General features: G+C 43.6%; 3 protein-coding genes and 1 pseudogene across 6 annotated transcripts; 1 reads left to right on the plus strand and 3 right to left on the minus strand.

The window, feature by feature from the left end:
* Positions 1-311: 311 nt before the first annotated feature.
* Positions 312-6504, minus strand: LOC117839571 (ATP-dependent DNA helicase DDM1). Of its 2 annotated transcripts, none has more exons than XM_034719935.2 (15): positions 6351-6504; positions 5913-6039; positions 5332-5802; positions 5130-5231; positions 4250-4596; positions 3976-4171; positions 3708-3883; positions 2757-3010; positions 2553-2657; positions 2380-2474; positions 2145-2264; positions 1504-1623; positions 1238-1336; positions 1063-1164; positions 312-947 (listed from the first exon to the last, which is right to left on the minus strand). In XM_034719935.2, exons 2-15 carry the CDS (start codon positions 6015-6017, stop codon positions 720-722), a joined length of 2520 nt encoding a protein of 839 aa, XP_034575826.1. In that variant the 5' UTR covers positions 6018-6039; positions 6351-6504; the 3' UTR covers positions 312-719. The 2 variants fall into 2 exon arrangements, with proteins under 2 accessions (XP_034575826.1, XP_034575827.1); XM_034719936.2 differs by having other exon boundaries at positions 5130-5228; positions 6351-6503.
* Positions 6505-7379: 875 nt separating this feature from the next.
* On the minus strand, positions 7380-13334 carry LOC117841110 (SWI/SNF complex subunit SWI3D). 3 transcript variants are annotated; one of them, XM_034721684.2, is made up of 8 exons: positions 12773-13333; positions 11163-11704; positions 9949-10647; positions 9702-9868; positions 9345-9628; positions 9075-9272; positions 7999-8195; positions 7380-7907 (listed from the first exon to the last, which is right to left on the minus strand). In XM_034721684.2, exons 1-8 carry the CDS (start codon positions 13185-13187, stop codon positions 7662-7664), a joined length of 2748 nt encoding a protein of 915 aa, XP_034577575.1. In that variant the 5' UTR covers positions 13188-13333; the 3' UTR covers positions 7380-7661. The 3 variants fall into 3 exon arrangements, with proteins under 3 accessions (XP_034577575.1, XP_034577576.1, XP_034577573.1); XM_034721685.2 differs by having other exon boundaries at positions 9075-9260; positions 12773-13332; XM_034721682.2 differs by having other exon boundaries at positions 9075-9628; positions 12773-13334.
* A 5470-nt stretch (positions 13335-18804) lies between these two features.
* Positions 18805-19779, plus strand: LOC117841112 (uncharacterized; annotated as a pseudogene).
* A 2637-nt stretch (positions 19780-22416) lies between these two features.
* On the minus strand, positions 22417-23156 carry LOC117841114 (probable histone H2AXa). The gene is made up of 2 exons (XM_034721687.2): positions 22891-23156; positions 22417-22771 (listed from the first exon to the last, which is right to left on the minus strand). The coding sequence occupies exons 1-2, from the start codon at positions 23077-23079 to the stop codon at positions 22550-22552; spliced, it is 411 nt and encodes a 136-aa protein (XP_034577578.1). The 5' UTR covers positions 23080-23156; the 3' UTR covers positions 22417-22549.
* Between the last annotated feature and the right edge of the window lie 1958 nt (positions 23157-25114).

The following is a 25114-nucleotide window of genomic DNA, read 5'->3' on the forward strand; positions in this document are numbered from 1 at the left end:
TCTAAATGGTTGAGCTCCAGTAACCATGTATAGTTCCAGCACACATAAGCTGCCCTTACTTTGCTCCAATTGCAGCAATTCTAGTGTTGTTATCACCTCACATTGAACCAGTTCAGACTAATTTGACCTTCACCTACTACCGCAAGCTCCGCCACTTCCACCAATTCTTCAGACTAATCGGCATCGATACTAGGCTCTTCAAGTTTCGTACTCCCGTGCACCTTGGCTTTCAGTAACCTTGTCGTCGTCGGGGTTCTTCAGCAACCTTGCTATCAGGTTCTTCAGTCTCAGCATTCTCGTGACAACATCGGTTTAAGTTCGTGGCATTAGCTAGTGAATTCAAAAGAGCCACCGTATTTAAGTGCTCTAAGGCATTACAGTTTAAGCACCCAAACCTACATCCTCGCTCAAGTTATAGTGGCACCATACACAGGCATCCGTGCCAGTTTTGGGGCACTACAGGCCCCAAACAACTACTGTACGAAGCTGCAGATGCAATTCATCAACAGAATAGCACACAGCTCAGGTCAGAACGCGGCTTACAAGGACTACAACTGCAGGCGCCACGCCCAGTTCAACAGTTTTGTTTAGGCATATGTGCAAAATATCGCCTGATCAGCGGCCAACGAGCACCTCATTCTAAGCAGACAACCGAGGTGCCGAAGGAAGCAAAAGGAGCGCCAAAATACGGGCCGGTGCGGCTAACTTTGCAGCGGCACTCAGCTGGTGAGCGACGAGAGCATGCCGCCGCCACTCTTCGTGGGCACCACGACCTCCCAGCCAGGGCCTTTCAGAGGGATAAGTGGCGTGGCGTCAGCAGCACCAGGCGGTCCTGACAGGTCACTCCGGTCCATCAGCTTCAAGAGATCTTCGTCGCTGATGTCGGTCTGGATCATCCTGTCTTCCTCGGCCTGCTCATCCCTAAGCAGCGCCAGCAGCTCCCCTTCCTGCATTAAGATGGAAAAGCCGTATCATCAGTGACAGCGATTTTCCATTTGCATTCACTTTGACGCTGTCCAAGTTTGGTGCTGGAATCTGGAGAAAAAAAAACAGCAGTATTACCTCTAGAACGTTAGGCTTTGCTCTCTCTTGTTCAAACTGACCCTTCCCGATCACAACGTGCTCTAGTTTCAGCTTCCCAAAAGCTTTCTTGATGATCCGTCCCTGCAATGATGAAAAGTTGAGTAAACCTGAGAGTAGCCAAGCAACAAATTTGAAAGAGATCACCAAACCGCACCTCAACAGAATTTGATGTTGCCAGCCTATATACATGCACCGGGCGTGTTTGACCAATCCGGTGGCATCTGTCCATGGCCTGCAGATCCATCTGAGGATTCTGAAGGATGAAGAAAAAGTACAGCATATTAGAAGTAGCAGGTAAATGAGAAACATAGCTATATGAATAACCAACAGCCAGGGAATATAGTCAACAAGAACACATCTTAACATGCCAACATATGGACATTTTGTCTGATGGATATAACAGTCATGATAGAAAATTACCCAGTCACTGTCATATAGAATACATGTATCAGCAGAAGTAAGGTTGATACCAAGCCCACCAGCACGTGTGCTCAGAATGAAGACATTTAGATTGCTGTTCACGTCATTGAATTCTGCTATCTGCGATGGAAAAACAGTAGCAAATGAGTTTTGTGAAGTGAAGATGGATAGATAATAACCGAGCCGCAAATAACAAGCAACACAAAGGCGTGTTGACCGTGTTCACCCAATGAAAGAAAGAAATGTGCTTCCAACCTACTGTGCATCACCAGATTTTAAGGAATCATGGCTGCCAGGAAAATGTGATGCCGTGACCAACTAAACAATTTGCTAAACATGGGTGTCTTTTAGATATGCTGATGTAAAATGGGAAATTGAGAATCGTTGATGCAATCCTACTGAAACAGACAGTATCATGAAAATAACATTAATATCCCAATCACCAAAAATACGATTACTGAGGGCTCTCAGTTGTACTTTAAGAATGTGCAATTCAACAAGTGCCTTCAGAACAGTGCAAGTAAAAGTCATTAATACATGTGCCAAAATCCCAGCAAAATACAACCAAGCATAGTGCAATTCCTTGGAGTTTAAATGCTCAAAGAAAAGTGATAATACATTGGCACGGGCTAGTATATTACCTGCCGCCGCCTCTCTTCCAACTTGACACCACCATCAATTCTGCAAACCTCGAGACCTTTTGAATCCAAGTAATACTCCATAATGTCCAAAACTTTTGTCCATTGTGAAAATATTAGAACCTACAAATATGCAAGTTGAACTAAGTTAACATCCTGGGAAAAAAACTTGCAGTATCATGTGCATGTATATAAACCCAGCTAAAAGCACAATGCAAGAAGAGGGGAAACCATATACCTTGTGCTTTCGTGCAAGTAAGGAAGTTAGTAACCTGTCCAGAAGCTGAAATTTGCCGCATTGCTCTAGAAGCTTATCAACAGGTGGATACAGGCCTGAGAAAACAAAATTAGATGACAGTGTAAAGAGAAATCAGCAAACAAGCTCATGAACTAATTGAAAAGTGGACTAACTTGTTGTTCCAAATGCAGCTTCCAAAAGATCAGGATGGCTGCAATTCTTCCTCAGTTGAATAAATAGACTATTTAGCTTTGCCTTAATGCCAGGCCTCCGCAACACTACAGTACAACAAAAAAACTGTTAAAATACAGTGTTGCTAATTTATACACATAATGAACTGTTGTAAGTCTGCACATGAATAGATGTAAATGTAATACCAATATCTGATTCTTCATTCAAGTAGACATCAAATGTTTTCTCAACTAAGTGATCCTGGATTCGCTTCTGAAGCTCAGTCATGTTAGCATAAATGATTATCTCTTTCTTTCGTGGAAGCATCTGCTCGACATCCTCTTTCATCCGCCTAAGAAGGAATGGACGCAGAATGGCATGAAGTTTTGAAACAACATGGACCCTTCTTTTCTCCTCAGTTTCTTCTTTTTCTTCACTTCCTTTTGCAGAAAAATCAAACCTTCAAGAAGATAGGTGTCACCACAACAGGGCAAGAGCGAATCAAATATAATGTATGGAATACTTAGCAACAATAACCGATTATGATATGATAATCCATCTATTTAGATGTTATTTCTCAGAAACATGGGAATATTACTTGGAACCATCAGTGCATTTTTAGCAAGAGCATGTCAGAACCAAATATTTAACAGAGGCACTGTAAATCTGTGTCGACATTTAACAGAGGATGCAGCAGGTACGATGTGTAAATGCACAATATAAATCAGCACAAATAAGTCTGCTAACCCATGAGATTGAATTTCAACCAACGAAAAACTTACAGGCTATATTAATTCAATCTTTCAAACCATGTACATTAAAGCATGGAAACGAAACTGTTCACTTGGGTACTTTTAGCAGATTGCATTGCAATCAGTTTACCACACAGAGATAGTCTTAAGAACCAGAAATCAATCCATTATGAATCTGAACAATGACCAAGCAAAATTAGCAAAGTTATCAGTAGCAGATCAAACAAAATGAAAGCTAAGCCAAAATGCTGCATCGCAAGGTTGACTAAATAATGATCAGTATTAATACAAGGCAAGAAGGCCTCAAGATTGCCATCAGTAACTCATGAATCCAAAAGTGCTGAAACCAAGACTACAATGGGACATGTATATGGTGGCCAGGTGAAGTGATTCAGCGAATTATACCATGATTCAAATTCCTGGTGTGATGCGAATATATCAGGCAAAATGAAGTTCAATAGCGACCACAGCTCTGCAAGATTGTTCTGAAGGGGTGTCCCAGTCAAAAGGAGCTTATTATCCATTGGTATACGCTTTATCTCCCTTAGCAATTTACACTTCGAATTTTTCAACCGATGCCCCTGTAGAAATCATAGAACTGACATGTAAATACAAAAAAAGGGGGGAAGGCCATACAAGGGTAATAATTTATAGAATTTGCTTTGTCCATCACCTCATCCACAACAACATACTTCCACTTATAGTGAGCAAGAAATTTTGCATCTGACATGGCCATCTCATATGAAGTCACTACTATAGGAAAATCAGGGCTAACAGCAGTTTTAATTTTAGGCATGAATTTCCTTCTTATCTCAGCCCGGGCCGCTTTATCTCCATGATAAATGATACTAGTAACGGATGGAACAAACCTGGAATCAAGTGTCCTATCGTTAGAACATCAATGTTAAGGACGCTGAAAGAATCAAAGAATGCATTGAGATAATTACCTCGAGATCTCATTCACCCAGTTCGAGAGAGTGGACAAAGGAGCGATTATCATGTACGGACCATGCATTCCTTTCCCTTTCAGATGAGCAAGAAATCCAATCGTCTGGATTGTTTTCCCAAGGCCCATTTGGTCAGCCAGTATCCCGTTGAGCCCATTCTGCCACAATGAAATTAGCCACTTCACACCCTTTATCTGGTATGACTTCAACTTCCCACCAGTCATTAAAGGCACAAGATTGGCTTGCTCTTTTTTCCACCTTTCTTCTTCTGAGAGATTACAATCATCCGCAAGGCGTTCTTCACGAGATCTTGTAAGCATGGCTGCCACTGCCGTCTTAGCTTTTTTCTGAAAAATATTTTATTTATGGTTGTCATAACAAATACACAAAGTTTAATGCTTTAATCTGTGAACATTAGTTATTTGTTGATCCTTCTTTACTTGTGTATTAGCTTGCAGGTCATCCCCAGAACATATCATTCGTAAAAGTTCCACAATTACATAGCCATTAGATCAGATTACATCAATAAATAAGTCTAAACCAAAGAAACCATGCAATATATCCTGATGTCCTTACTCTTACTGAGGAATGCAGATGTACCTATGCTGATCCCATCCTTGAACAACTTTCAATTATACTTTCTGAGTTTATGAAGTATACCAGAACGATGCTACAACATAAACGTGGCCAGCACATCACCATCCCTACCATAATTCCCATTAAAAAAAACTATCTTGCTATTGGAAGTCCAAATGAGCAGACGAGACATATTAACGTAGTTAGTAATTATGTGTCCAACATAACATCCGCATAATCTATAGAAGAAACTAAACTAAAACATTACAGAAGATACGGAGAATTTTATGAATCCTGCACTCACATCATTGTATTGTGGCGCAGCATTAGCTTTCCGCTTTCGGCCACGTCCTTTCTTCTTTTCTTCTGCCGGTGGCTCTTCAGCTTGAGGTTCAACAACTTCCTGCTTAACAACCAGGCAGTGGCATTGATCGTCAGCAAAAAAAACAAAAATAACTAGAGCAAATAAACATAAAAAATGTCAGCACAATGAGAGAGACACATACATCAGCAATTTGGTCCATTTTCTCAAGTAAAAACTCTGAAAAGAGTTGCGTCTTCGTCAGCAACTCATCTAACTTGCTATACCGTGCCTCAGGATCAAAAGCCTGTTTCGCAGCTTCTTCCCTCTTCCTGGCTTCCTCTTCTTCCTCTGACTTAACCCGTGCCCCCTCAAGCTGCTCTTCTTCCTTTTTCATTGCTTCTGTGATTAGGGATGCATCACCATTCTTGGCCTCGAGGTCAATAGGTACAGATAAACTTTCGTCCACGAAATCATCAACTTCCTCCTCCTTCACAGGCTCCTGAAGCTGCTCTTCCTCCTTGACCGCCTTAGCAACAGGAGCACTATCACTGTCGATTTCAAGGTCAGCAGGCAGGGACAAGCTTGCATCCACAAAATCATCAGTGCTCTCCTCCTCTTGCTTAGTTGGCTCAGTGGCAAGGGAGTCGTCCCCCTTCTTGGGTTCAGAAATTTTCTGATTTTGCACAAAAACATGGCATCAGCAACTATAGTCAGGCCAAGAGGTAGAAAGATCTGAAAAGCTTAGGCACGCTAAATACACAAGTCTGCAGAACAGAAAATCACCTCGTCCTCCAAAACGGATTTAGGAGAATCTGCAGTGGCGGCGGCGGCGGCGGCGGCTTCCGCCTTCACCCCGTTCGGCACGGCGACTACCATCTCTTCCACCATGGGTCGCCCACCAGATCAAGCCCTGCCGAAATGAAGAATCCCAATCAACGATCGATCTAAAACACCAAAACCCATTTCATCACAGCTTCATCAGATTAGTACCACCTCAAACAAAGAGCCGGAGCTCTAAACCAGAAGATGTACCAAACTAGCAACTCAAATTAGGACAGTGCGACAAAACATGCAGAAATAGCACCCTCGGAGTGGGGATTCAGATAAATATCACTATATCACGGAAGCTTTCCCTCCCCCCCGCCCCCCCCCCCCCCCCCCCAAAAAAAAAAAAAAATCCCAAAAAAATTCAAGAGAAACTCAAAGAGGAAAACGAAATACCTTACTTGATGCTCCCCCAAGCACAGACAATTTTAATCAGAAAGAAAAAACAGGGGAAGCCGAGAAATGGGAGGGGGCCGAGGGGGAGAGGAACAGGACGAGAGCAGTGGCCCTATTATTTTTAGGAAGACGGCGAGGGCTCTTGGGAGGCGAGAGGGTTTCAGGCGGGAAAGTTCGAGGAGTGGCAGGCGGAATGGCCCACGATTTACCCCTCTATTCACGTTTCTGCCACTGAGGGCATATTCCCTCAGGTAGGCCCGTGTCCGCAGCGGCCCGGGCTGCGGGGTATCCCCGTAATTTGGTTCGCTGAGGCACCAAGTTTCAAACTGCGTTACTGCTGCGCGAGCTGTGTTTTGGAACACGTGCACAGCCGTCCCTGAGCTGTTCAGTCACTGCTATCCTGGGTCCACCTACGCAGCCCCACGGGTCAGTGAAAGGTCTCAATAATCACCGCGTGTTTGGCGGGATTGTGACTCGTAAATGGGGAGCACGGGCGCCTGCCTGCCTCGATCTCTGCAGGAAGGGATGGTACGGGCTCCTGTCAAATGTAACAGGTCCAGTGGACTATGTCTCATTGCCATGTGGGCCATGCTGGTGGTCTTCTGTGAAACGCCGCGGAACGGGTCTACGTAGTTTGCACGAGTGGACGTGTGCTGGTACGGCCACGCAACTGGCTAGGTCGGGTGAAAAAAAAAAAACGGACGGCAAGGCAGGCAGCCGACCTCGCGTTCAAACTGTGGCCTCTTTCGATGGCTGCGTCGGAGCAAATTCTGACCGTTGGAAGCTTGAGGCCAGCCGGCGAGAACCCGGAGTTCAGAATCCGGCTCACCTCGACGTTTGCTGCCTTGAGAGCATCGTAAAATGTGTTCATAGTTTGAACTTTGAACCGAGAGATTTCATCGGAATCTCAGAGAAATTTGCATGTATCCTATGGAGTTTCTACAGTGCAGGCAACACAAATGCAGCATACCCAGGTGAAGCCTAGCTAGTGACAGCAGCATCTGACAATGTGCAGCATAGATAAAAATCTGATGGAAGCATACTCCAATCCATAAATATGAGAGGCATTATTCTCTATTTTACAACATAGACCATATCTAATTGAAGGTTCAAAACCTTTGTAGAGCTTTGGCATCCCGGGAAGCGAATACATCGAAAATTCAAGCGAAAAATGGTGAATTTTCATAGCGGCAGTTATACAGACAATTGTACAATGTACTTTCTAAAAAATGCTACAACAAGCTGGTAGGTTTGAGTCTTTCAGGTATGCTTCTAAAAGAATGAAGTATAGGTGTCTGGAATCCGGATTTCTCAGCTGCTGGGCCGTGGCATTGCGTTTGGCGGCCTTACAGCGGGGTTGCCATATCCAGGCGGTAATCTGCTTCCAGCTACACCAGGCTGATTTGGCCTAGATGGCAATGCCCCCATGCGAGCTGCAATTATCGCATTTCGCTCCAATAGGAGCTTCTTTCGGGTCTTCTCGGTGTACTCTCTTGTTCGAAGGACCACCTGCTCAATCTCAGCAAATAATGACATCTTCACTTCTATCTTTTGGAACTGCATGAAAAGAAGAATCATAGTTAAGAATCACAGCTATAAGGAGTAGAGCACACAGCAGGCGGTTCCATGGTTGGATTTTTCACACTACCAGCTTTTCGATCATCATTGCTGTCAACCTTCGAATATGATATTCCTCCTGATCACCAAGAAATTTAGCTTTCACAGCAGCTGCTGAAATAGCAGTGGCTGCTGCTCGTCTGAGCCTCGTAATGGAATCATTCTGGTTAGCGGTAACTCCAGAGCCCTTCTCTTCATTGGCAACTACACTTTCGATGCTGTTAGGTTCTGCAAGATAGACAGCATAGAGAAAGGGAAGTCAACTGACAAAGGATGGAGAGAAAGCCATTTTCAGAATTCCGACCCTCCCCCTAATGTATTCAATTCAATTCACTGTGATTCCATATCACAAGCGCAATGATTTAGCTTTTGTGTTAGGAACTTGCTATTTGTTTTTCAAATGGTTGGGAGGATACGTATGGAACAGATGTCATCGATGTTTGGAAAATCGTGCACCAATAGGATAGGTAATAACTAATAACTTGAAACTAAATGCAGTAATCACCAAAAAGAAGAAAATATTTCTGAAAGTACAAAATTCTCAACCACACACACAAACCCCAAACACACTTGCTTTTTAATTGAGGGAGTAAGTAACTGGAACACTATGTGTAACTGATTGACTAACTGGTACTTAAACACACACTAACAACAAAAGATTCACTTCATTAAAAATCGGTGTTTATATTCTGTGCCAGTCATGATGGTCAATCAGGAACATATTCATGCAGTACCAGTATAGCAATTAGCCATGCACATCATTCTGAATTTATCTACTGCCACTCATATAAAGCTCAATCCAATGGCATGCTAGCAAATTATGCTGGATATATTATAAAATATAGATTCTTAGCCAGTAAAGTCAGCAATATGCTTAACATGTAAATAGGTCACTGGTGTAAGTGTGTAGACAAATAGTCACCAATGGGTCATCCAGGCTAGTAAATAATAACTCTGCTATGTCCTTCCAATAAAAACCAAGAACTACCTCTTTTCTAGAAAAGGCCGCAAACAATAAAGAAGTTTTAATTGAAACAGAGAAAATGTGAGGTTATCCTTTACTGCTTTAATGCAACAGTTTCGATAAAGGAAAAACAGATGAAGTACCTCCCATTTTGCCATTTTCCAATGTTTCACTTTGCTTTTGTTCCTGTACGTTAGCTGGTGAAGCAACTGCATCTTCAGTCTTATTGAGCTCATCCTTGCCTTTTGAAGATGAATCATCACGAGCCTCCACCTCAACACTTGGTTTGTCCTTTACTTGTTTAGGATCACTTGCACATATGTTACTTCCTGCAACAACCACTGGAGAAGCTAATAAACCACATTCGTTCACATTATCAAGAATAACTGAATCTTGAACGGAACATGTTAAACCTTTTGTATTGTCGGTTGCACTCTTATCCACAATAGCAGTTGAATCACCTGACTCCTTAGCATTACTGGTTTTGGGCTCCACTACGGGGCAATCATCACGTGAGATGCTCTTATCATCTGATTCTTGGTGGTCATTATGTGAGATGGATGAATTATTATGCTTTTCCATAGATAAAGAATTATCTTCTTTCTCATTGTTCTCTTTTTTCTCAGTGTCAACTGAATTTTGGGTCATCTCCTCATCTTTTGTTTGATCACCATCTGTACTTTTATTACTTTTATTACTGCAAATTTCATTTGTATTGTCAGAAAATCTTGTAAATGTGTCTAAGTAAGAGAGGTGCAAGCATCACTCACCTTACACTAACATAAATGTCCTTCAGATCATTTGGTGGATCCTCAAGAATAAAACAGTGCCTACTAGCTAATTGAAGCGCAGGAGACACCTCAGAGATAGCTTTTAGTGAACTACGGCATGAAGTAGTAGCGTTATCATCTTCCACAAGACCAGCTAAAAATGCTGCCTGCAGGGACATATCTTAGGCCCTTCGGTAGCACATACTGTATCAATAAGTAAAAACAACAAATAGTATAAGGTACTTACTAGCGCCATAACTGGGTTTCCTGCAGCAGCAAATGAACCTTGATACTCTGGGCTGTGACCAGCAGCCTCGAATGCAGATTTTAGGATATCAAGAGCAACATTCGACAGTTTTTCACCAGAAGTATCGACATCTCCAGAATTCTCCTTTACTATAGGGTGCTCATCAGATGATTGTTTTGGCTCTTCAGTGTTTGGAGATGCAGCTGAATCTTTGCCACCTGAATTCTGAGTATCTTTATTTTCAACAGCACTTGCACCTTCAGGTTTTGTTTCTTCACAGTTTCCATCTGTTTTCTCCGAGACCTTCTCATCCACGGTATCTCTTCCTTCCTCTTTATCTTCAACTTCCATTTTCTCAGATGTTTCAGCAATGCCTTTCTCAGTTGTGGCTTGTTCCGTGCTTCCTGGGGTGTTTTGATTAATATCTTCGCCATCATGGAAGCGGTCCTCGATTTGCATTTGAAGAAAGTGCAACATGCATTGCGCTTTTGTTTTAGTAGCAACATGTTCAGCAATCTCAGCCCATTTTCCACCAAAAATTTCCAAACCTTCTAAAAGAAGCAATGTCTCTTCATCAGTCCAACTAGTGCCACTAGCACCTGAAACTTCTGAAGAATCCATGAGGATGAAATCAGTTTTGGCCATGCCTGGATCGAACTTTCCTTCATTATAGCAATCACAACACAGGTCAAAATCTGCCTGTAGAAATGAAAGAAACATCAAAACTACCAATCGTAAGATTTAAAACATAACCTTCTGTCTCTTAAACAACAGCAGTAACAAGAAAAGGTTGAGTTCAGAAAGATGAAGGTAAGCAGTATTGGCTACAGAGAAGTATTAAAGTCGCATCAAGTTGATGTGTATAGATCTCTGCAATCCATAAGATATATAAGCATTTTGGCAGGTTACTGGCATCCAACCATATCCAATGCTCTAATAGTTCTTGTTTATGCTGTATATAGACTGTTGCCAATCAATTTGGGTAAAGGAGTAGAAAACACTGACAAAAAAAAAGATGTATACGAGAACTCCAATCTGTCTACAAATGATACAGAATGTTTCTCCACATAATGTACTAAACTAGTACAAAAAAGTGTAGAACCTCTGAAGCTTACTTTATCCAAAGTGCAGGTATATGGATGCTAGGCACAAGGTGATGAGTCATGCAATAAAATTTCAGAAGGGACTACAGCACTGAATTAAAAAGTCCAAACCTGGGTCCGACAATGGTATCGCTTCCGCGAGCAATCAACTGAACAGGAGTTGCAGTGGTACTCAACAGAAGGCTCAGCTGCTGCAACTACATCTTCAAGAAGTACAGGATCAGGAAACAAGCTAGGCAGTGGGGGTGGAGCTCCCACATCTTCTTTCTTGGGTAAAGGCATTATATATGATTGAACTGGTTCAAATTTAAACAATTGTTCGATCAAAGAAGCTTTATCCTCATCATGAGAATTGTCTTGGCTCTCCTCAGGCTTACTCTCCTCTTGTCCAGCTGGTGGAAATGGGTGGAAATTTATCAAGCCCCAGTGATCCAAGAACTCCAAGACTTCCTGCCGAGCATCGGCCTCCCCAGTTGACAACTCAGCCAAATCTTTGGACTCCAGCTGCAACTGAGGATTGGCATGAAACTTCACCATAATGGAATTTCTAATCGCCAAATAGACCTCAGGTGTCCGCTTCTCAGATTTGCCATTAAAAAAAGAGGGCAAGGTCTGCTTCTCAACCAGGTGGATCTCTTTCCATGAAAACCATCCTGTGGAAGAAAGGGTTATTTTTGGTATTTTTATTTCCAAGCCAAATTCGCCTCAAGCAATGGCTAGAGAAGACACCAAGAGTCATAAGTGATACAGTTGAAGGTGAGACCTTGAAACTGAGCATGAAACAGTGGGATGCTTTCTCTGCTAAGTTATGTTTGGAATACTTCGATGCTACCAAGAAAAGGATCCTAATATGCCTTGAGTAGACAATAACCACGAATTGTTTGGAATTGCATGATATTAATCCTACAGAAATGGTTGCTAATATGCCTTGAAATTAGAAGTTATACATTGATTAACATGGTGCAAAGTAGTTGCTGGCCTGCAGCATTACACAAGAGATAGGAAAATTATTGAACTATTAGATTAGGGTACTATATCTTTTTACTCTCTAGCAAGTCATTTTATTGTTTCCATCAGACAACATATTAAAATTGTTTCCATCAGATTGCATGAGTTATTGCAGTCCATGTCACAAACCATTGATTATGTTCCAGTTAGATATAAGTTAGATAAGCAATATGCATTCATCTTTTGAGTTAGAAAAGGCACACAGGGTCATAGACTGGACATGAAGATGCAGTTGTCACAACTATTGAGCTTGGTTACATGCACACTGAGAAGGAAAAAAAATGGATCAGTCGCAGCAGCAGAAAACTCAAAAGCAAATTATTGCCACTTAAATTAACAACATGAAGCTATATAACAGACTAAAAGTTGTAGTAGTTAAATCCTTCTATTAACAGCATGTTATAGAATTCTAGATTCAAGCAGTTAACTACTTAAATTAGCAGCATGCCACCAAATAAAGATATATACCAAAACCACAAGTAATTAACACATCATGAAGCAAACTACGCATAACAATGAGCTGGTCTCTGACAGCAACATTCAAATTGCACAACGATAAGCTAAAGGGGGGTGGTTTCTAGACTTCCTGTGGACTAATCTAACGAACAAATCAGCCCAACATCCTCTACCAAGACGCGAACTAGTCGCGAATATCCACAATTCACAACCCCAACAGAGAGATCACAGCAATTTTCGTGGCGCAGAGGACTCACCAGCAAAGGTAGGGACCACATGGACGCCGGCGCCGCGGGATCGGACGGCCTCGAACACCTCATCCACCAGCGGCTGCTCCGCTGCCGGCGTCTCCTCTCTTTCGGGCCGGATCGCATCGACCTCTCCCTGCCCGCCGCTCACCCCATCCCCAGCTGCGGCCGCCGATGACGCTGGCCCCGTCTCCGGCGGCGTGCCGGAGAGCTTGTGCGGCGACTGGCGCGCGGCGCGGGTGAGTGGCCCGCTGTGCAGCAGGTGCGGGGGCACGTGGAAGGCAGCGTTCCTCTCCTTGGCCTGCCGCTTCGACGGCGTGAACGAGGACCCGGACGACTTGCGCTTGCCGCCGCCGCCGCGGCGGCGGGGGGCCTCGGCCGCGGGCGCGTCACCGTGCGCCGCCGAAGACGGCTTGGGCTCCATGCCGCGTCGGCGGCTTCGCTTCCCTTACTCCCGGCGAGACCAGCCGGAGATGGGGAGGGGAGCGCGCCGCGTCTGCCGACTGCCCCTACCAGTGCTCCCCCTCTCTTCTTCTTCTTCCCTCTTTGCTCTCCTCTACCTCTGCTGTTCAGTGTGAAGTCGTGGGGACGTGGCATCGGGTACCCATAGCAGTGCTATGTCTCACTGACGGGTGGGGTCCTTGCTACAGGCAGCTAACTCCTTTCCGGGGGCCGCCCGTTGTTTGCATTTTGCTGCGTCTCATTGCTTGCAAATTTGCAGAGTGCAGAGCACGGCCTAGCAGGAAATGGCTATTGGTTTTATCTTCAGTTTATTTTTTATCGCAAGTATGTGTTTGGATGACAAATCCTAGATAAAAATTTTGGATCTAAAAGTAGATCAAAAACTTTTCAAAACTCTCCTAATTCTAATACATGCTAAATAAGACGTGCCAAGAATTTCTATCAAAACCTTCGTTACAACGTCTTACAATTCTACACAACTTATTAAATGAATAATGAATGACTTTATAGCCCAAGTCATACGATTTGTATATAGCGGGTATTTATTTATAATTTGATTTGATACAAAAAAAAATTGTATTAAAAAGATCTTGTGTTAAAAGGGGTTAATTGGTGTTGGTAGACTAAATAAAAATATTTTTAAATGACCCCAACCCCACAACGAAATTTAGTTTATATAAAAAAATTCCATTTATTGGTCATGTATTAATTGAGGCACAGTGTAATACCCGTTTACGTGACCTAGTCCATCCGATTTCCATTGAGCTTCCTACGTTGTGCGCAACCTCCTATGCAGTGGTGGAGCTAGAACACAAATCAAGAGGGGGCATTAGGCTAATCCCAGTGGAAGTTTCATAGAGGTTTCATGCACATTAAATACGGTGACACATCAGCATATGTGATGACATGGCATGATAGTTATGAAGTGAGAGAGGGAAGGAGTTTCATCAGGATGAAACTGTGTATACACTGTTTCCAAGACTATGAAACCTATTAAAACTTGCATTGGGAGCTATAGAGTTTCATTTCATCTAACCATATCCAATCACATGCCTCACAATTAAATGTCATGGGCATCCTATGAAATCGTGAAATGAAACTGTGCACTGGGACTCCCTGTTTCATTCATGAGAATACACCTCATGGGATGACGTAGCATTCTTGAAAACAGTGAAATGAAACCTTGCACTGGGACTAGCCTAATCAGTTGCTTTTGCCATTGGACAGAAGGGGCCATGGCCCTCTTTGGCCTACATGTAGTTAGTGCACCACGTGTTCCATATTATTCTTGTGCCGTGTCTATCACGATTCATATGAATAACTCTAATAATTATTACCTTGAATAAACTTTCCTAAAATAACAAAAGTTATATAACTAGCTTTTCTATTTATATTAAATTTTTTAACAAAAGTTATATAAAGATCTTTTTCTAGGAAAGTTAGATGAATAACTTCTATAGAAAAGTTTTCTAGAAAAAAATATTTACAAGGAAGTCATTCAATATATTTCTCTATAAAGTTATTTTATATAAGTAACTTTTTGGGAAAGTTATTCTAAAAACGTGTCACGTGAAAAATTATAAAAAATATATATATGGTAACTCTATTCGGATAACCTTTTCTACCAAAAGTTATGCAAATACAATTTTATGAAAAGTTACTTAAAAGGATATTTGTTTACACTTATGAGTAGCTGACATACAACAGATCAGTCAATCAATACCAATTATGTTATACTAACATAAAAGAGAACTACATTATCCCTGTTAATTTTTTTGGTTTTCATATTTAAATGAATTGGAGCTGGTCACATTGATGCATGGAAAATTCATAGATACAAAGGCCAAATAGCTTACAGGATGTCATCATGATAAGTTTAACAACTTGGATAGATCGATAGCAACAAGAAGTTCAACAAAAATGGTAATATCATTACATAGTTCATCATGATACCACTAAGTACTTAGGAATGCAAGAGTTTGAACAAATTCGGTTCTCTTGATTCAATTTTTTAATGCAATAAATCAAAGTAACATCGGCTATCCCTCTTTATATATTAAAAAAAGGTAGGGCCTCCCCTGCCGTTTCGCTTAAAAGAGAAATAAATCGGCTGAATGATCGTGCTTTGTTTTGATTCCGGTTTAGAGTACGTCCGATTCATTTGTTAAAGATCTAGTTATCAAGAATGGTTTTCCTTTAGAGCGTGTTTGGAAATGGAACTAAAAGCTGAGAAGAAATAACAAAAAAAATGGTCAGATCAATCTAGCTTTTAGTTCAAATTCCGGATTTTTTCCCCAGCCCTAGCTGAAATTTATGATCCTCCTATATTGTTATAATAATTATATTTTTATCAAAAAAAGATCAATCTTTCCTGTATTATGACAATGTTTTTCAAAATACAATAATTAAGAATTTGGAAGATTAACCTGATTAAAATACTTGAGTAGTTTGCCAGAACTGCCTAGATCGGAGCATAGAAACATTCATCATCCAACTAGTTTTTCATCCCCTATCCACACTGTTCAAGCGTCCATGCTCTCCCCACAACATGGACGTAAATAGCCACTTATTCACATCAAATGAGTAAGCAAGTTTCTGAAAAGTCTTATTAAGCAAGTTAACATGTACACGCCATAAAAATTTGCACTTCGGAGAAAAATATCATCTAAATACTCTCAACTGTAGTGTCGTTTTTAACTCGTCGCTAGAAACACAAATGTCAGAATATAATCTGGATGCTAGGTTTAAAACATTCAAATTTGAGTTGCGTAGCTAATTTCTTTTTTTCTTCCTTTCATCCGAAACCAATATGTTAACACCGGTTTTTCACTAGAGTCAACCGCTGTGGACAAGTATCTGATAGCCGATAAAGGAGAGAAAAAGGATCTATTGATGAAGCCGCTAACCAAGACCAGCCGTGGGTGACCAGGATTCCAGAAGCTGATAGAAGACTAGAGATAAGGGAAAGTATGGAGGTGTATCTTTAGTAGTTTTAGTTAAGTTTTTAATAGTTAATGTTGTAATCGACTAGGATTTTAGTTTGCTTTAGGGTATAATTATAAAATCATGAGCTTTGTAAATCAATAAATCAATCAATCATACAACCTTTCGGTGCCACGCCGCCAAACCCTAGGAGTAGGAATAGAATAGATTCGACGAGTTCCTTCTTGCGCGCACAGCTGCATCGGTTTTGATCTCTGGCGAGCTTGTAAATACCGTCACCAAGTCATTACAGCCTCTATCAGAACTTTCTAAATTAAGTCTTATATTCTGATATTCGGTTGTGTGGCTAGTTATCGAGTTATGTTAGATTGCAGGTAGAACTTTTTAGGCTTTGTCCAATATTCTACTTGTTTTCGACGGTTGCTCACAGTTATCGACCGGCTTAGATCTTATTAGGTTGTCTTTATCAGCTCCCTTGCCTTGTTCAAACGTTCATAGTTATCAGATCGTATCGGCTGGTTAGATTTGCATGCTTTTACTGCTTTATATATGCTAGGTCTGATAGATGTCTATCCCCGCCCCTCGTATTGCTAACCGTCAGGCCTTTGACGTCAGCACGCTACTGTTGAGATCCGATGGGTATCATCCATATCTCACGGAAGCATGATGACGTTATTAAGCCGATAGGGGCGTGTACGAGGCCTTGTTGCCGTGAGGTTGTCTGATTAAGTTAATGGGCCGAAGTCAATCCACTCCCACCATGTTACCTTCTCTAAGTTCAATTACACAGTCATGACATTATTTAGGATTCCATTGACATTGATTAGGATTCCATTAGCTTAATTAGCTCGCAAGCGGTAGGCAAGAGGTTCTTGTTTGTTGTGTTCTGATCTTTTAGGTTAGTAGATTGATGTCAATACCCTCTCATCCATGTTACCTTGTCTAAGTTCAATTACACTTATCAAGATATTGACTATGTCTGTTAATCTATATGTCTGTTAATCTATATGATGTGTGCATGGTTGGCAAGGGCTCATTTTATGGCTACTGTCTTACAATGCATTATCTTAACCCGTTGGCTCATATAGCCGACAGCGCGTGCCATTAATGCTTTATTTATTTATACCGCATGATTACATTGAATAATCTATCTATTTGTGGTGTTTATTCCAAGAACACCTACCCATAAGTTCGAAAGGCTTCACCGCCGATCGACTCAGGAATTTAATGTTTACCTTGTCAATTTTTAGATCAAATTTACTGGCACGCCTTGCACCACTCGCGAGCCAATTTGGAGCCTAGAGTTAATCAAATCTCCTAGATCCTCCGTGTTGTTCAATGCAGAAGCCTGAATTCTAGATTTTACGTCAACCCAACAAACTAGCAATACAGGAGGTAGCGCCTGCCTACAGTATTACATCAGATGAAGATCAAGCAATGCATGCTGGATGGCTAAATAATGCGTGGTCGGAAAAGAGTTTCCCCTCATTTGCACTGCAATCCTGCTTCCCAACGCAGCATGCACGCTGTGGGCCTGTGAGGAAAAAAAATTCCATGAGGACGGTCCCCAAACTTCTGTCCGTGAGAAACCACCCTAGATGTGCGACACGTGTCTATTGCTACCATCCGATGCACCTGCTAGCGAGGCTCGACAGGCTCAGCTTGCATACCTTGGCTTACAGGCCCTAGGCTTTGATACAACTGAGCGAAGGTCCTGGGAACCCGGCGCCACTGCTGCCATCGCCTACGTCCCCTCGTCCACCGCTGGAGCTCGTTTGCCGGAGCCCTTAGCATTCGCGGCCGCAGCTCCGCAGACGTCCCCACACCCCGCATAGAGATGGGTCCTAACTCTGTCAAGTGCTTGGGTAGTCTAACATCCATCGCAGCTGCAATTGTAACAACGGCAATTCGGCTGTTGGAATTTTGAAGGATTGTTGAAACCAGGTTGAGCAGAATGGAAGGGGAAGCATGAGAGCACAACGCGGAATAGCAATTAGCATAGCATATGTATGTCCTGGTGGCTTGTAGGGACCGACGAACTCATACATCACCTCCATCCATTTGGTTCTGAACTTTTTCAGAACCAGGAAGCCTCTTATCCTCTTCGTCGTCTTCAACGCGTGTCTCCTCAGTCATGGCATTTCCTCGCTACATGGGGACATCTGTGGAGCTGCGTCGGCAGCAATGGTGTCCAGCGATCAAGCTGCGGGTGGCGGAAGAGGGGAACAGCCGAACGGAGGCGCGGTGGCGGCGCCAGGTTCCCAAGGACTCTTCAGCTGTATCGGAGCCTGTGAGCCGAGATATGCAAGCTGAGCAATGCGAGGGATATGCCAACTCTGTCAAGCTTCGCGAGTAGGGGTGTCGAATGGCAGCGGTAGCCATGCGTCGTCCATCCAGGATGGCTCGGAAAGAAGTTTGGGGACCGTCCCCACGAAATTTTTTTCTGGCCAAATGCTCGTCCTTCGTTCGCTCTTGTGACAAGCATGCCGGGTCAAAGCTGAAATCGCGCGCGCCCGCTCAATCCTCTAATCCCTTTGATCTCTTCGCCTAGCCTTCCCGTACGTCTCTGAGGCCACGCAACCGTGACACCCTCCTTGTCCTCGCCTCCCTCCTCTCCGCAACGCTGCGTATCGATGATGTCGAACGATGCGCCGCCGTAGCCCATCCACAGCGCAAAGGACGCCCTAGATGCCCTCACGGGCATCCTTGGCGGCGCTCCTCAACGACCCCGACGTCGCGAGCGCCGTGACGGGGCGCCTCCGCGGGGCTGGGTCAGGTGTCGGGAATGACACCCTTCGCCATTGGCTCTACGACGCAATCCGCGCTAATGTCCCTGAGCTCCAGCTTGCGGTGCTGCGCTTCGTGCCCACGCTGGCAGGGTTGTACATGTGTTGCGCCGTGTCCTGGAAGCTGCTGGTCGGGTTCGAGGCCGTGCTCCTCGCGCTTTACGCGCACGCCGCGGCGCAGCGCGGCGGTACCGGCAAGGCCGAGACCGTGTCGCTCTTGAACCTGGCGAACCCGAGCCCGTACCACGACACCAAGGTGCCGCCCAAGGCCAAGCCCGCTGAGCTCGACATCGCGGTGCTCTCCCCGCCGCTCGAGCCGCACAGCATCATGCGCGCCACGCGGCGCGCCTGCATCGCTGGCGCCATCCTGGAGCTCTACCAGGGCAAGCTCTCACTCATGCCAATCTCCTCCAAGATGGACTTTTCCGAGTTCTGCGTCGCCTAGGCGGGGACGCACAACAAGGTGGACGACACCGACAAGCCACGCCTCCCGCCGGCCACGGACGCCATCGCCGTCGTGGAGAAATGGCGGCGCGTGCCGCTGTCGTGGGAGCTCTTCCAACCGGTGGTGCGGATCGTGGCGCACTGCCTGCTGGGCCCGTCGCGCTCCGACGAGCTGAAGGCGCAGGTCGCCCGCGCGGCGGAGTGCCTGTACTGGAGAGCCACTGAGACGATGGATGCGCCCGCGTTGCTGGCCACCAGGAGCCTTATGAGGCTGTCACAGATGGTGGAGGAGCCAATCCCGGAGCCGTCTTTCTCTAGCGCCATCGAGAACATGGCGGAGCTGGGGCCATGAGGGCCAACATCCTTAACACGAAGAACTAGTAATTAATCACCACAGGTCCACAGGGAATACATTGGTTCAGCACGAAGAAGCGAAGAATTGATAGCCGATTGCACGCAGGGACTAGGTTGGATTGGTGATCAGGGATTCAGGTAATGCAACCTCAGTTTCTGGTGATATCGCAATAGATAATTTTCTGATGATCAAATAGGAGAGCTTCCTTATGCTTCTCTGTTGTATTGTTCAACTTGGATTGAGTAAATAGAGTGTCCATTTGGAACAACCATTCATAATTCATAATTTGGAGGTTTTGTTTGTGCAAGCATTGCATTCCTCCTTGAATTCTTAGATCACCAAGAGCTTCTGGCTTTTTGAATTCGCACATCTGTTGACGCCGGTTTTTGACACGTGTCAGGGTCGGCGTCAAGAGGAGAAGAAAGTGGCCGATACGGTTAAACAAGAGGCTGGCTAGAAGAATCGGCCGATAAAGCTACAGTGTTTCGGCCGATTAGCCGATGAAATCGATGGGAACTAGCCGATTGGAAGCCAGAACAGCTCGGCCGATATAGGCCTGAATGGGCCAAGGCAGTAATAAGATGAAGACAGGATTGGCCCATAGAGGATTGAATGGTGTTCGACTCCGATGCGAGTTGTATCCGTATGTAAATATTTGTTACTTTGAATAAGAGATAGAATATTGAGTCGTAGTCGCTTAGGAAACGAGTTGTAACAGGGTATAAATAGGTGCCTCGTGAGGCTTGTAAAACAACCAACAGATAGCAATACAAATCTACTTTTCTACGCAACTTTATTTCCAAGTCGGCAACTTCGCCGAACCTTTTTCTTTTCACGAGTTTGTGCGAGTTGACAGGGCTGCATCAACGTGATCTCCAACCAATTTGTAAGTTCCACGTTTCGAGTAATATCTAAACTTTAACTTCGGGCGCATCGCTGTTGTTTCATTTAGATTTATTCACTAATTATCGATATTTGCTAGAATTATAGGTTTTGCATGTTATTTAGTTTTTATCACCAGTTATTCAGCTTGAGGCACGAGTTGTCGGCTATATCATTACACTATTTATTATCCTACAACCAATTAGATATGTTTCAGGTGTTGTCTCTGTAGCATTGTTTAGATTACTCTAGTAGTTTCTTTTACATTTGCTATATGATTATCGGCTGTTTCATAGCCGATCATCCTTATATTGAAATCGGCCAACCCGCTGATACATCTTTTGGAGTAGATCGGAACTTCAGCTGATCGAATCTCTAGAATTTGATATCTTTCCTTCCTTGTCAATCAACAGGTCAGATTGACTGGCACGTCGTGCGACACGTCGTGCGAAACGTACCAGGGCGACAACCCAAACAGGAGTTAAGCAGATTCTCTCGTGTGGTGTGCTCGACGCGAGAGTCGGGACCACTGTCCAATTTTTTTTCGTCAACAACATCAGGATTGCCCGACTTACGCATGTATCCTGCCATGCCATGCAAGAGTGCAATGCACGGCTTTGATCATCATAATCAAGAAACACTGATCTACTATTAACTGACAAGGGCATTACCGCATCAGACATTGCAACACTGATGTTACAATGAAATTGACAATGATGAGTAGGGCCAACATCCTTAGGGGGTGTTTGATGCACACCGCTAAACTTTAGCACCTGTCACATCGGATGTTTGGATGCTAATTAGAAGTATTAAATATAGTCTAATTACAAACTAATTGCACAGATGGATTCTAATTCGCGAGATGAATCTATTAAGCCTAATTAGTCCATGATTTGATAATGTGGTGCTACAGTAACCATTTGCTAATGATGGATTAACTAGTCTTAATAGATTCGTCTCGCGAATTAGACTCCATCTGTGCAATTAGTCTTATAATTAGCTCATGTTTAATCCTTCTAGTTAGCATACGAACATCCGATGTGACACTGATAAAGTTTAGCACCTCGTATCCAAACACCCCCTTAGCACGAAGAACTGAGTACTATCATGCGCATTTGCAGAGTGTGGCGTGTACGTTGGTGAGATTCAGGTAAACGTAAATAGGTACTGCAACCACATTTTTCTTGACATTTTGAGTAGCACTTCCGGACTTCTGGTGACCAGACAGGAGTGGAGTACTCCATAATGCTTATCTCTGGTAGCACTGTCCAACAGAGGTTGGATCGTATAAATACTGTATATGTTCGAAACAAACGATCAGGCTGATTATTTTTTTTAGTTTTACATTTCGTCTTTCGTTCTCTGCATCACTTTCATGAATTGCATACAGTAAACGCAAAGCACATGATCACCTTTCAGTCATTCACCATTATCAGAGCAAGCAAAGGAGTGGAACAGGATGTAGACGTCAGAAGTTCAGAACACCGGTACTACGCTGAACAAAGAATGTGTCCTCTGCTCTTGGGGAGGAAAAGTGGTAGACCAGGGGAGGATTGAGGGACGCCTGAACTGCCTGACATTGCCTAAAAAATCTTCAGAATTGCTGCTCGTAGCTGTTACCAGAGTTTGCAGATTGCAAACATCTCCAATTTCACATCTCTGAATAAGAACCTATTGAGCAATCAAACAGTTCTACCAATTTGTCGAATGTACAATCCCATACTGTAGGACAAACAAATCGCATTCGAATGCAAAACTCATATCCATTTCACAAGAGGAAATCATGGTAAATGTCTCTTCTATTCATTCATTCATTCATTCATGAGCCAACGCACAGCGTTTGTTTACATCCAGCAAAGTTCCATAAAAAACCCCCAAACATCCAAAAACCCGCAAGAAACATCAAAGACGCGCTCAGAACTCCTGGGAAGCGGAGCCGATGTCCCCCTTGTGGCCGCCAGCCTTCTTGGGCAGCAGCGTCTGGTGGATGTTGGGCATCACGCCACCGGCCGCGATCGTCACGGTGCCCAGCAGCTTGCTCAGCTCCTCGTCGTTCCGCACCGCCAGCTGGATGTGGCGCGGCACGATGCGGTTCTTCTTGTTGTCCCTCGCCGCGTTCCCGGCCAGCTCCAACACCTGCGAAAACCCAAGAAACAATTCATTCAAAACGGGGATTCAGACCACGGGATCGGATCGGATCGGCGGCGGATCGCAAACGGGGGAGGACCGGAGGAGAGAGGGGATCGGGAGATTACCTCGGCGGCGAGGTACTCGAGGACGGCGGAGAGGTACACGGGGGCCCCGGCGCCGACGCGCTCCGCGTACTTGCCGGCCTTGAGGTACCGCGCGATGCGACCGACGGGGAACTGGAGCCCGGCCTTGGAGGACCGCGACACCGACTTGGTCGCCGGCTTCGCCTTCCCGCGGCCGCCGGAGGAACTCATATCCGCTTCACCTTGTGGAGGTCTGGAAACTTCTGAACTCTTTTGAGGTTGGGGGCGCTGCGGAGACTGGAGCGGTGTTGGTGAGAGGGGCGGGCGGCGCCCGGGGTTTTATAGCGTTAGGGTTTGGGTGGGAGGCGGGCTGTGATTGGCTGTGGTCCGGAGGCGCGGATTGGTGACGTGGCGAGACAGCTTGGCCAGGTGTGAAATGCTTCCCTTTTTCTCAGGCGGAGTATTTTCATTTCCTTCCAGGGCGTTGTTAGTTCTTTTTTTCCAACTTTCGCACCATTGTAAAAAAAAAATTCCCCATCACATCAAACTTGTGGTACATGTAAGGAGTACTAAATGTAGACGAAATCAAAAACTAATTGCACAGTTTTGTTGTACTTTACGAGACGAATCTTTTGAGCCTAATTAGTCAATATTTGGACAATAATTCACAAATACAAACGAAATGCTACAGTTGCGCATTTATAGCAAAATGGAAACTTTGCCACTCCCAATTTGGGAACTAAAAGGCCCAAAAAGCGTTGCGTTCGCATACTGCTGGAGTATACTATTAATTGGATCATTCAGGAAAAAAGTAGTGTATCTAAAAAAAATAACAAAATCATGCTCCGTGGGTTAAAAGTTGGACGGCAGTTTTGCTATGGTCCTAATTTTCAAAAAAAAGTTTTGCTATGGTCCAATAGTTTGAGCAACCACTTTGCATTTGCTTTGTAAACACTTCCAAAAATTGAGATGTGGAAAACCACGTACCTCGGTACCTGCTTGGTTGCCTGTCGCATACTTTCATAATGCAGGTGTAAAAAATTAGCACAGCAACTTTGACATGAAAAGGTGTAAGAAATCATTGTTATCGTGTGGCTTTGCCTAAGCCTTAGCAGGAATCAAACCGCTACCCAACTTTTACCACAATGCCGCAATTTTGGTGTGGCGATGTGCGACTTTGAACAAACACACCATAGTTATTTAGTCATTTGGCTGCCTTGCGATCTCCTAAGCAAAACACTTTTTTTTTCTCATCAGTGCTAAGTGGCTTTAATAAAAATTGTGCATATATGGTTTTCACATTGTAGCTTTGTATCATGTTTTCATTCAAAAAAAAGTTACACGAATGAAACATCAATGGATGAAACGTGGATGACATTATATTTTTTTCTAAAAACGTAGAAATAAAGCATGTGTTTTGTGTTTTGCACACATTAGAATTGCTGCACTCCAGCAATTAATCCGAGCAATCCCGGTTTAAGTCATCCTTTTGCATTTTCGGCTACGGTTGGGTAGGTGTTTGGGTGTCTTCTAATCTTTTGCATGGTGTTCAAGTCAAATCATGATCTTTTGGTAATCAATATTGCACGGATATTGGTTGCGTTTAATGACTGACGAAACAATCCTCTTTTACTTTGGTATATATTGGTTCCAAGGAATTGTAAGGCTAAAAATTTGAAAAGCATAAAATTCCAATCCCATATATCCATCTCTAATATGAGAAATGGCATAGGAATAAATAAGGTGGCGTTAAAAGTGGAATTTTTTCTTATATCAGCAATCCGGTGGGTTCGGCCATATTTTTGGAGTGATATCTCATTTTAAATTGATTTGGTTCTTGCGACTAAATTACAAGTAAGCTGAATCTAAGATAGTGTTTGGTTCGTGCTAAGGTAATGTAAACGTAAAGGGAATCAGATTATAGTGTATTTAAAGGTGGAATAGGTGATTGCCCTCTTTGTTTGGTTGCACTCTGGTAACGTAATCAGATTACTGTGTGGGTGCTATATCTAATTACGGTGGGGGAGGAGGGGTAACAAGCTTGTATATATATTATTTAGGTAAGGGATTCGATTACAGTGTCAATTGATTACAAACCACCGCAACCAAACATATGTAATGGGATTTGTTACCTTCAGTAATCATATTACGTTACATTTGAGCCAACCAAACACTACCTAAAAGGCACGCCGACCCTACACCAACATCACTAATTTTTGGTAGGGCGGTTACCATGATTAACGGTGTTACCCTTTGTTCTAATACT

Source organism: Setaria viridis, chromosome 9, assembly GCF_005286985.2.
Source record: "Setaria viridis chromosome 9, Setaria_viridis_v4.0, whole genome shotgun sequence".
NCBI lineage: Eukaryota > Viridiplantae > Streptophyta > Magnoliopsida > Poales > Poaceae > Setaria > Setaria viridis.

Bases quoted from the DNA above. Each gene is read 5' to 3' on its own strand.
- LOC117841114 (XM_034721687.2), bottom strand. From the start codon at position 23,079: ATGAGTTCCTCCGGCGGCCGCGGGAAGGCGAAGCCGGCGACCAAGTCG. The intron at 22,772-22,890 runs GTAATCTCCCGA...GGGTTTTCGCAG, and splicing joins TCGAGTACCTCGCCGCCGAG to GTGTTGGAGCTGGCCGGGAA.
- LOC117841110 (XM_034721682.2), bottom strand. From the start codon at position 13,187: ATGGAGCCCAAGCCGTCTTCGGCGGCGCACGGTGACGCGCCCGCGGCC. The intron at 10,648-11,162 runs GTTTGGACTTTT...TCATTTCTACAG, and splicing joins GATACCATTGTCGGACCCAG to GCAGATTTTGACCTGTGTTG. The intron at 8,196-9,074 runs GTACTTCATCTG...TCTATCTTGCAG, and splicing joins GGAAAATGGCAAAATGGGAG to AACCTAACAGCATCGAAAGT.
- LOC117839571 (XM_034719935.2), bottom strand. From the start codon at position 6,017: ATGGTGGAAGAGATGGTAGTCGCCGTGCCGAACGGGGTGAAGGCGGAA. The intron at 1,337-1,503 runs GTAATTTTCTAT...TTCATCCTTCAG, and splicing joins TTCTATATGACAGTGACTGG to AATCCTCAGATGGATCTGCA. The intron at 948-1,062 runs GTAATACTGCTG...ATCTTAATGCAG, and splicing joins CAAAGCCTAACGTTCTAGAG to GAAGGGGAGCTGCTGGCGCT.